Consider the following 12583-nt stretch of genomic DNA (forward strand, 5'->3'; position numbering starts at 1 on the left):
TTTGTGGCTATAATGATCATTTTTAATAAAGTTTTTATTTTAAAATGCTTTTGCATTTATAGAAAGATTAAAATAGTACAAAGAGTTCCCATGTATCCTACACCTAGTTCCCATATGAACATCTTACATTCATTTGGTATACTTGTGACAATTAGTTGGTATTGATACATTATGATTAACTTAAGTCCATACTTTATTCACATGTCCTCAACTTTTGCCTAATGTTCTTTTTCAGTTCCAGGGTCACATCAAGGACACCACATTGCATTTGTTGTCGTATCTCCTTAGGCTCCTCTTTGCTGTGACATTTTCTCAGAATTTCTTTTTTTTTTAAATCTTTTAATTTTTTGGCAGTTTCAAGGGGTACTTGTCAGTTGTTTTGTAGAATATCCTTCAGTTGAGATTTGTTTGATGTTTTCCTCATGATTAGACTGGGGTCATGGGTTTTGGGGAGAAAGATCCCAGAGGCAAAGTGCCATTCACGTCATATCAAGGATAGGTGCTATCGGCATGTTTCATGACTGTTGACCTTAACCCTGACCCCCTGGCTGAGATAGCGTTTTATTTGTCAGATTTCTGCACTGTGATGTAACCTCCCATCCTCCATCCCCTTTTCATATTCTCTTAGGAAGGAAGTCACTATGTACAACCACTGCTAGTTCTTATTCACCTAACTGTCCAGGGTGGATATTACTGATGGCTGTAGTCTTTTTTTCCATCAGAATTCTCCTATTTTATTGACATCTTCTAGGGCTTTGTCATTTAAATCCAGCCAGCAATAAGGAAGGGAAAATGTGGAGGAGAATGTTTGCTTTGAAAAGCCTTGGCCTGAAAATGGCACACATCACTTCCACTTAACATTCCATATGACACTCATTCATCTGCCAAACCGAACTGCAAGCGAGGCTAGGACATATGGTCTAGCTGGGTGCCCAGGAAAAAGAGGAAATGGATTTTGGAGAAAATCTAGCAGTGTTTGCTACACTACTTCAGAGTACAAAAGGGAATAAACCAAACCCATCTACTAATAAAATGGTCTACTCACCGTCTAATAATATAGCCATCATTTCATTAAAAAATGAAAATATAATGGAAAACAGAATCTTAGAATCAAGGAGAAGCATATAAATTGAATATAAAATTAGCTTAATAAAACTTATTCCATTGACCTTATTTTTCTTATTTCACTGTTGACCTATGAACATTTGTTGAGAATAGGCAGTTACTTACATGTCAGCGTTTGGAAACTTCTGCCATATGTTATACCTGGGCCAGATTCTGTGTCATTCCCAAAGTCTGCCATGCTAGTTTTCCCTTTACCCATTGTCTGTCTGCAGTGCTCTTCCTCTGGGTTCTTTGCCTGTGAAAGTGCATTCACTCTTCAAGTGACAGATGAGGTGCCTTCACCAAACCTCAAGACAGAATTAGTCCCTTGCTCCTTATGGTATCATGTCACTCTGCTTCCATTCATAGTTTAACAGTTATCCGCACTAGTATTATATATATGTATGTTTCATGCATTACACTAGGTGCTCCCTGAGGACAGCATGGGTCTTACTGATTTGCTAGATCCCTAAGCATAGTCTGAAAAATATAAAGCATGTTTATTGAATGCACCCAGAATGTTAGATGTCCCAAAAAATGGTCTCATTTTTAAACCTCTTTCTTTAAAATACAACAAAACACTTTCTTTTATTCCCCCAATTATAAAAGTGATCCTCCCTTATGACAGCCATATCTTCCTGGTAGAGGTGATTTTGAACTGAGCCTGGAAAGGTTGATAGGGTTTGATGATAATAAAGGTATAGCCCTGTCAGGCAGGCCATACTGCTTTCTATGACACGTCCTAGGTTCAGAGCATTTGTTTAATAGACGATCAGATCTCCTTTGAAACAGCTATAGTGTAAAACATTCACTTTCATAAATCATCATATAATTAAAACCCAGACTCTGACCTTGTTCTGGCACTGCTTCTGGGCAGTCAAGGTTGATGTACAAGTTCAATGCTCATTATCTTGAACAGGAGTTACTAACCTGAATTCACAGGGTCCCAAAAAAGAGATAGCTTCACCAAAGCAAAAGAAGTGCTTAATTACCACTTCAGAAAGAGGAGCATGGAAAAAAACAAAAACAAAACCAATTATTTTCAGACATTAATGATTCAGCTGCCATGCGTCTCATTACCAGCCAAAACATGACTTCTCAACGTGATCTGATCAAGTTTATTAGAAATAAAATATGAATTATAAGACAGTTGTCCCTTTCCTTCCTTCTGTCCTTTTCTATCATCTGCTGTTAGTCTTTTGGTTACTTTAGTGACATTAAGAACTCAATTAATATTTTACTAAAATGCAAATCAGGAGACTATTAGTAAGTCTATTAGTAAAATGCTCCCTTTATCTCACTTAAACTGTTTCCTCAATTTTCAGGGTTGAAAAATTAGACCTTAATTAGAGTTTATATTATTATGAGGCTTTTCATTTCACACTATTACATTTATTTATTCATCTGAAATTCTAAATGTTGATAGATAGCATAAGAATTATTTTTTCCTGTTATACAGGTAGGAGAATAGCCTCAGATACTAAGTGACTTGCTCAAGACCCCACAGCAGTTGTGGTTCAAAGCTGAGTCTCCTGAGTGCAAATCTAGAGTTGAATGTACCTCAGTAGCATTTACCTGTCAACCAGTTAGCCTTATGGAAGAAGCTCAGACATTCTTATTTCCTCTGATTATAAAAGTGACTCACACTTAATAATAGCCAAGTCTTCCTGGGGGAAGTGATTTGGAACTGAGCCTGAGAAGGTTGGTAGTGTTTGATAGGTGGTAGGGGTCAAATATATATTTTTGCATTGAGGTTAGCTAGCTATTAATATGTGCTCTCCTACATATCCCTTGTTGGGGGTGGTGGGGGGGCACGCATGGAGACAACACATTCAGAATGAATCTGTGGTTTGATTTCTGGCACTCTTTAGAGAAGAAGATTCTCAAGTCAAAGAGACTTTAAGTCATAGTTGCTCAACATCAATAGAGAATCATAGAAGGGACCTAAAAATCACTTTACCTTCCAGATTTTATTGGTGAGGAAATTAAGGCATACAAATGATTATTTTTTAATTAAATTTATTTATTTTTCATTGAAGGATGATTGCTTTACAGTATTGTGTTTGTTTCTGCCAAACATCCACATGAATCAGCCATTGGTATACCTATGTCCCCCACCCTCTTGAATATCCCTGCCATCTTCTTCCCCACCCCACCCCTCTAGGTTGTTACAGAGCCCCAGTTTATGTAATGCCTACACATTTTAAATATATTGAATTTATTTAACCCACAGTGTTAATACACAGTTATCAATCAGAATGCCTACTTTCCAGTTTAGTTCTCTTTAATACCCTGCTTCATAATTACCAGTTTTTTTTTTTTTTCTGGGAGGGGCATCTTTTCTACTTTTAGGACTGCTTTGGAGAAGATATGTTTATACAGGCATTGCCTCGCATTCCCAAGTATGTGCGATCTAGTTGTAGGTGTAAAAGACATGATGGTTGTAGGGTGCAGGTCCGTTCCCAAAGAGTTTGTTGCACTGAATCCTTAACTGGAACTCTTATTTAGATTCAACCATCAATATGTGTGTTTAGTTTAACACACAGTATTTAGCATATTGCCCGCCCCCCCACCCAAAAGAGATCTGAATTATTATTGATTTAATAAGTTGGTGAAGGAACTGACTCTCAGTTGAAATTCTTTGATTGCTCTTTTGAAGATAATGCATAACTACATCACCAATCATACGAGTCCCATCCTTACCTCATTTTTTTTGTCAACAGAAGCAGCATTTTTCTTTTACTACTAATTTTAATGGAATAATTAGGACAGTAAATATGGTGCATGTTTGTGTGTGTATGTGCTCAATCGCTCATTCCTGTCCGATTCTTTGCTACCCCATGGACTGTAGCCTGCCAGGCTCCTCTGTCCATGGGATTTTCCAGGCAAGAATACTGAAGCAGGTTGCCATTTCCTTTGCAGGGCATCTTCCTGACCCAGGGATCAAACCCGCATCTCCCGCATTGGCAGATGGCTTCTTTACCACTGAGCCACCTGGGAAGCCCCCTATGAGTGTGCTGCAGTAGTCTAATTTTTACCAAACACTAAAGTAGAGATAAAGATGGTAGTGATATTGTAGAAAATAGATTGTTGCTGCAGCTAGTACCACAGTGAGAAAGCTTTAAATATTTATGGTTAGTGGGTATACAAAAATTCAAATGTGTTATACAAAGATCAGTTTGATGGTATTAGGGTGTAGGGAATTTTAAAAGCCAAAGACCACATCTAGTTTGAAATATTTACAGAAATATATATGGCTTGATTTTTATTTATTTATTTTTTGTACTGGAAAAATGACTTACATCGTATTGGGTCTTACTCTGGTGATGTATTTACTGAAGGTGAAATCTGTTTCCACATACTTTCCAGTGACATCTCATGGCCATGGAGGGTTTAACTTTATTCTATGGATCTCATCCAAGACTGAATTTGATTAGAAAACCAGGGGTTTTCTGATAGATAGTTATCATTCAGCAGAAATAGAAGTCTTCCAGGAGCCGATTATGACTGCTGAAAGCTTAGGAATTACACTGGCAGTTTGGTCTGAACAGCATTCTGGAATGGGACCACAAGCTTGGTGGTATATTGAAGCCAGACACTAGACACACAAGGGAGAAGAATAACTCACTTTTTAGCACACCTCTGTATTTTCCTAATCATAATTAGCTTTTATTCATTTAGGCTTCCTTTGTGGCTCAGCTGGTAAAAGAATCAGCCTGCAGTGTGGGAGACCTGGGTTCGATCCCTGGGTTGTTAAGATCCCCCGGAGAAGGGAAAAGCTACTCACTCCAGTATTCTGGCCTAGAGAATTCCATGGACTGTATAGACCATGGGGTCACAAAGAGTCAGACACGACGAGTGACTTTCACTTTCACTTTTATTCATTTACATTTGGTTTACTGTTGCAGAATATTATGGATCTGCCTTTAGAAAGAAGAAAAAGTAAAGCTATGTTACCAAAATTCCTCCTTTCCAAATAGTTACTTCAGTATTTAAACCATTGGCATTTATGCATTGACTTAGGGGATGTTTTTGATAATTTGCAAGTGTGCATTTTTGCAAACCAAATAAAAACTTGAATAATCATTTCATTTTGTTTTGCAGAACCCCAGCTGAAAGGAATTGTGACAAGGTTATTCAGCCAGCAGGGATATTTCCTGCAGATGCACCCAGATGGTACCATCGATGGGACCAAGGACGAAAACAGCGACTACAGTAAGGAACATTAGCTTCATGCAATCCAATTACAATCAGATGTATGGCTTAGTGTCTCTTAGACCTAAAGCATGGCCAGGCTGCCTTTGGAACTGTTCAACTACTAGTAAGCTAGTTGTCTTTTCCTTTGTCCTTTTTGGTATGATTCTTATAGCAAAGAGACAGTAATGTATAGAGCTTATGTATTCAATAAGAAGGTAGGAGGCTTGAAGGAGTTCCGACTGCTCAGTGGACAAGAATTTCCTCTCATTCCATTGTTTGTAGTCAGAACGATGTTAAGTATTCACAGAAACAAGGCTACCTTCCAGCTCAAGGTAGTGTTTTAATCCTAGAACCAAATAGTAAAAATACCATAATAAGTCTTAGAACATCATTTCTGGAAGACAAAAATTACTTCTCAAAGTAAATATTGAATATATACATTTGTATATTACATGTTATTTTATCTTGACTGAGGCCAAATTTATTGATTTAAAAAGAAAACTATATTAAAATATTATATGTTGCAGTTTATATGATAATAAGATGATAAATATCAGTACTGAACTGCAATTTTGTTTACAATTTTTTGAAATGAAATCCAAGTATTAAAAGATTATTGATGACATCTCTGGAAATAATGTTTAACTAATTTAACTGTAGGGCTGACAAGCTTGATAATTACCAAATCATCAAAGTCTGACAGAGTGTAATTGCATTTAAGAAGCATTTTTAATATAAGCCTCAGAGTCAGGAATGACCACTCTCATGGTACCTTTCGGTTTCTGCATAATCATATATAGGTACCTGGGGAGGAAATTCCTATTATTCTAAAAATATGTAGGACATTATATTGTTTCCCAAAGTTTGTCTGTATTCACTGCTAGATCTTTATTACTGGTCACTGGTCACATAGTAAATGCTCATTAAATCTATACCCAATTGAGTTGTCTTCTGATAGATGTGGTTTTTTTTGGTCAGACTTTCTTTCACTTTCTTTCTTTCTTTCACTTGTGGTCAGATTGACATTCTGTCCAACTGAATAAGGTAATCTAAAAGCTTGATATTTTATGGTGAAAGTGTTAGTTGCTCAGTCATGTCCGACTCTTTGCGACCCCACGGACTGTAGCCCACCAGGCTCCTCTGTTCATAGAATTCTCCAGGAAAGAATACTGGAGTGGGGTAGCCATTCCCTTCTCTAAGGCATCTTTCTAATCCAGGGATTGAAACCAGATCTCTTGCACTTTGGGTAGATTCTTTACCATCTGAGCCACCAGGGAAAAATACAGATCTGAGGAAAGTTCTATGATCCCTAGAGTGTGAAAATGCTCCTATCCACCCCTTCTAAATTATTCTTTGTTTACTTAATGTTACATGTTACAAAATATGAATTACAATAAAGGAAAGATCTCATTATAGAGAATTTCAGCCCATTTTCTGCTGAGGAGTTGATTTACTTATTGTGTTTTGCATTGTTGGTTTGTGTTTGTGGAAATGCATTCTTTAAATAATTTAAGATTTTCCCTGAGTCCAGATGAATAAGGATGCTCTCCTCTCCATGTATAATTTCCATTTATTGCATCTCAACTTGAATGCAAATTTAGTGAAGCTACAAGTATACATGGAAAGAATCAAGGATGTTACTTAGCTGTGTCACCCCCTGCTGTCTCTGAGGTATCCCTTGATCTGGTTTCTTTTTCTATAAGATGAGGTGGCTGGAGATGAAAGCATTAATATCCTCTGTCAGCACCAGCTACCCAACTTAAAAAAAGATTGAAAAATTATAAATTTATGAAGATAGATTCAAGTGAGCCAAATAGCCATACTCAGTTTAATAGGATGCAACTGTAACCCAGACAGCTGTCCTGTGAATGCATGACATTTATCATAGAGCAATGGCCGAGAGGTGAAAGTGTGGAGTCCACTAACAGAAACACTTACTATTTTTCTAGAAAAATAGTTGAAAGTGCTTTCTCTCCAAATGCTGTGTCAATGGCTAATGTAGATCTATAACCACATGTAAATATATACATTTATACACAAACAGTGGAGAAGGCAATGGCACCCCACTCCAGTATTCTTGCCTGGAAAATCCCATGGATGGAGGAGCCTAGTAAGCTGCAGTCCATGGGGTCGCTAAGAGTCAGACACAACTAAGCGACTTCATTTTCACTTTTCAGTTTCATGCATTGGAGAAGGAAATGGCAACCCACTCCAGTGTTCTTGCCTGGAGAATCCCAGGGACAGGGGAGCCTGGTGGGCTGCCGTCTATGGGGTCGCACAGAGTTGGACACGACTGAAGTGACTTAGCAGCAGCAGCAGCAGACACAGACAGATGTGTGTGTATTATATATGTGTGTATTTATGGGCATAATGGCATTATGCATGACACACACACTGAAGGTACTGCGTTTGGTCACGTACTTTTAGAAACTAAGTTCACAAATTTAAAATATCTTATATTTTATTCAAATAAACTACTGCATACATTAATTGACAGGTTGGTATTAAAAGGAGCTTAAATATACAAAATAATAAGACTTAATAAATTCATTTGGATACCCAACCCTTGGCTTAACATTTAGTTAAAAACATCATTACATCTGAAGCCCCAGTATGCTCTTTGAAATAGTGGAGTCTACTTTTCCCCTTCAGTACCAGGTATAACAACTATCCTGAATTTGACTTTTTTTTGTTTATTTCCATGTAGGTTTACAAGTACATTTTTCATATATACATGATGCATATATTGTATACATCATTCGTGACATTGTTTTGCATGGTTTTAAACTTTTTTAAGAGTAACATTATCATATATAATTTTATGTATTTTCCTCCCAATATCATGGTCATCCAATGCATATATGGTGATATATTTGCTTTATATCATTCATTTTCATTTTTGTAAAGTATCCCATTGCATGAACATACCAAAATACATTTATCCATTCTCTTTTTGATGGATAATAGGCATTTATATTTTAAGGCAATTACAAACAGTGCTGCTAAAATATATCTTGTAGATGTTGAAGAAGCCTCCCTGGCCATCCTTAATAAAATTAAACATTTCACCTTTACCTTTCTGTTCTGCTACCCCAGTTTTTTTTCTATTTATAGCTCCTATGATGACCTAAAATGTATATTGTTGCTGTTTATTTTTTATCTTCTTCCCAGGAGAATGTAATTTTCCTGAGTGAAGAGATTTTGTTTTGATCTAGAATCTAGAATGATCATTAATACATAGTAAGCCCTCAACAAAAGATGAAACAAATGAATTAATGTGTCCTTATGCATATGTGTAAAAGTTTCTGTAGATCATTGTCTATCTACCTAAGTATCTTTTAATATTTCCTTTTGAAATAATGTTAGACTTTAGAGAAATTACAGAATAACATAGGAAATTCCAGTGTACACTTCACCCAGCTTCCCCTAATGGGCACCACTTTATGTAACAACACTACAATTATCAAATCCAGGAAATTAACATTGGTAAGTACTATTAATTGAGCTATAGACTTTATTCCAATTTTGCCAGTTTTTTTGACTAATATACTTTTTTCTGATACCTCCCCCCTATATTTTAATTAAAATTTTCCAGTGAAAACAAGTTACTTTTATTTTTACCTTTTCTGAGTGTGGATTGAGGTAAAAATATCAGAGAAGGCTTTAAATTGTAGTCATGCTTTTTAATAGAAAATTATAAATCTCTAAGCTGTTAAAATGCATTTTCTTTCTCTACTTTGTGTGGGCAGGAGTAAAAGCATTTGATTGTTTGAAAAAAAATCTTGTTACTATGAGCATCTGTCAGAAGTCTGATGTTTGGTTCAATAGACATCATTGGGTCCAGCCAACCTTACCGTAGCATCTTGGATTGAATTAATAGGACACCTGATCTTTTGTTCATGAAGAAAAGACTAATTACATGTAATTGAGTACAAAGCCAAATGGGTTTGTCAGCAGCAACAGATAAAAATCTCTGCAAATGTAATGATAATAAAAGATGCAGAACAGTGTTGAAACACTGGCACAAAAAAAAGACAATTGCAGTTCGGAGAGTATTAATAGGAATATTTTACATAAAATTAGAAAGGTAATTATTCTGCTCCACTGGTTACCATAGGAGAAGGTACATTTGAAGAGGTCAAACATGCTGGGGTGAAAACAATTAAAATATTATAACCAAATGCATTGTTCCCTTTGTTCTCTGAACAAAAATATTCAGGGCCACTTGACTATGGCATGAGCTGCCTGATAAATGAGTACAATGGTGAAACTGGAGATAGTCAAGCAGATGCTGTACTAGTACTTGTAGAGGATTTATGAAAAAAAAAAAAAAAAAAAACCAAACTCCTTTGGTATGGGAGGGGAAGAACATGATGATGGTTGTGACAGTTTCAGAACTCACTGACTTTTAAGGTTTCCTTCAGTCTTGAGATTCGTTTAAAAACTATTTTGAATAGATAAATATATGATAAAAAATTATAAAGGCACATAAAAGGGTATACAGTTGAAAAAGAGTAAAACAGTGCTTAACAACCATGAGCTGGATTGGCACTACCAGCAGGCCTTGGTGTGCTTCTGTTGAACATAAACAGTTTCATAGAACACCAGATCAGAAAAGGCCACTGTGACCATGATGGATCAGGATGCAAATGAGACCACTCTGTATCACATCTGAATGTAGACAAAAACAAGAAAGTTGTCCAAACTACAAAATGATCAAATATTGCTCTACGCTGGCTTATATGGGTGGCTACAGCTTTAAAGCTGTAGTAACTATGTTCTTCTTGCCATCCAGATAAAAATTATTAAGATATCCAATTATAGAACTATACCTGCATCCATAGAGCGTTCAACCCAGAATAAATCTGCTTTCTTTTTTTTTTTTTCTCCTTAAAAATCACTTGAGACCAAATCTGGAAGTCCTTGCTTACACTGTACTAACTAAAACAGCTCAGTTCTGCCATGGTGTGTATTTTTCTTCCTTACTGAGGGTCAATAAACCCAACTTTGTTCAACCACAGATATGTGGATGTATTTCTTTGGCTAGAACGCATTAACACAGTCAAAAGAGATTTTCTGTGCTTCTCCTCTCTGCCACTTGGCCACATTTTTTGGTATTCTTTCAGATGCAGTCTGTGCATTAAAAACATACACAATATTATACATATATATGTATTAATATATCTATATCTGTCTATTATCTACCAGAGCTTCCCTGGTAGCTCATCAGTAAAGAATCTTCCTGCAGAGCCAGAGACCCATGTTCGATACCTGGGTGGGGAACATCCTGTGGAGAAGGAAATGGCAACCACGTCTAGTATTCTTGCCTGGAAAATCCTAGGGACAGAGGAGCCTTGTGGGCTACAGTACATGGGATCGCAAGAGTTGGACACGACTGAGTGTCTAAACCACTACCATCATCTTGTTGAGTACTTTTTCTTAAATTAAAATGTTGTAGCTATAAGACTTTTTCCATATTAGGACATATTTAAATAGGATACTTTATTTAACCTAGTTTCCTCTTGAAATATATTTTAGTTCTTTCTAATTTTGCTAATATAAACTGTGCTATAAACAATATCCATGTACAGAAGTCATTCTGCATGTGTGCAAGCATATTTGGATAGATACTTAAAAGACATATTGCTTGGTCAAGGTTTTGTGATTTTTATATCTTTGAAAGATACCTATTCATTCTCCATCATGCAAATTTACACTGAGGGTGGCTGTTTCCTTATTAGTCAACACAGTGTGTTATCAACTTTTGGTTCTTTGTTATCTAAAATCATAAACTTTGTTTTCTGATTATATGTTAGTTTGAACACTTGTTCATATATTCTATGAGCCATCTGCAGTTCTTTTTCTATGAAATGTTTGTTTATATTTATTTATATTAAATGTCTATTTTATCATTTGCAGGAAATCTATATTTTAAAAATCGGCTCATTGTTATGTGGGTTGCAAATGCCTTCACTCATTTTGTTGTCTCTAAATTTTTTTGCCATGCTTTACTTTACTTTATTTTAAATATGCATTTATGCCCTCAACTTTTCTTTTCTATTTAGAAAGCTTTCATTCATTCCAAGATTATTTAAAAAAAAGAAAAAAACCCTCCCATGTTTTAGTAAGGAATTGTTTGATTTTTATTCTTTATGTTTAATTAATCTAGAATTTTATGTCTTAACTTTTGATTCTAGGCCTCTAATATTTTGTGTTCCTAGCTACTAGTTACAAGTACAATTTCTTTAGATTTGATGAATGTGTTAAGTTCTCTATGATTTCAGCATAAAAAGTATATTTCAAAAAGATCTGTATCTGAGTTTTATGAATCCAATTGGAAATTTAAAAATTTACTCATCCAGCTATGTTTTCTATACAATACTAAACATATGATGTTTTGATACCACCAATCATAAGTGTATAGACACAGCCAAAGCCAACAGAAGATCTGTATTGCTAAACGATGAACAAAAACATGATCCAAATGGTTAGTTGAGGAAAATCATTAAGGACATAAGGGATTCTGCAAAGAATTGTAAAGATGTTCTGTCTTCTTAACAAGGGACCTTTCTGGATATCGACATCACTTTCACCTACTCAAACATGTACATTATAGTAGTCATGGGAGATCAAAAGCTGTGCCATATCTAATTATAGGGATATTATTTTCTTCTAGTGTTGTCTATACTTTAAGAATATATCACAATTTGTATGTGTGAAATCACACCTACAAGTCAGATGAAAAGAAAAAGAAATGCGTGTGTTATCCTGCTGATTTTCTTTAAGCAAGGTTATTTATATAATTCTGAGCAACACTTTGGTACATGTAATGTTGTTACTCTTATAGTGGCATGCCTTTTCAAGAGCAAAATTAATATTCAGTCTTAGCTTATGAATGCAGTTACCTCACTTGATTTTTTTTTTTAAATAAAGAAAAAATATTGCCTTTCGGCTTTTATAGCTAGAAGAAAAGTAATGGATGTTTGTTACAAATTTGTGTTTGTTGAATGTGTTTCAATTTTAAAGACTGCTCCTTCAAATAATATTTGCGGCAAGCTTGAACAAGAACCAATTATTTCCTTAAGTTTACCCATTCACATGTGTTCATGAGGAAATAACTCCTCAGCCTTTTTTTTTTAACCTTGGCATTGTACCATTTTATGTATTTCCTTTTGACCCTAAGACTTTTACCCTCTGGTTAGTAAAGTAAAACATGAGCCATTCGAGATTATCCTTTTCCTAGCTGCTCTATGACTATTTGTGGCATATTTATATAGACAGT

At 35.6% G+C, this 12583-nt stretch overlaps 1 protein-coding gene across 3 annotated transcripts in view; it reads left to right on the forward strand.

Moving 5' to 3' along the window:
* The window catches only part of FGF12 (fibroblast growth factor 12), a 620602-nt gene that overhangs the window by 371265 nt on the left and 236754 nt on the right, over positions 1–12583 (forward strand). For all 3 annotated transcript variants that reach the window (XM_027538353.1, XM_027538348.1, XM_027538344.1), the window contains one exon: positions 5209–5319. In XM_027538353.1, coding sequence (XP_027394154.1) covers positions 5209–5319 — 111 coding nt within the window. The remainder of the gene's footprint in view (positions 1–5208; positions 5320–12583) is intronic.

The sequence above is a fragment of the Bos indicus x Bos taurus genome, chromosome 1 (genome assembly GCF_003369695.1).
Source record: "Bos indicus x Bos taurus breed Angus x Brahman F1 hybrid chromosome 1, Bos_hybrid_MaternalHap_v2.0, whole genome shotgun sequence".
NCBI classification, from domain to species: Eukaryota; Metazoa; Chordata; class Mammalia; order Artiodactyla; family Bovidae; genus Bos; species Bos indicus x Bos taurus.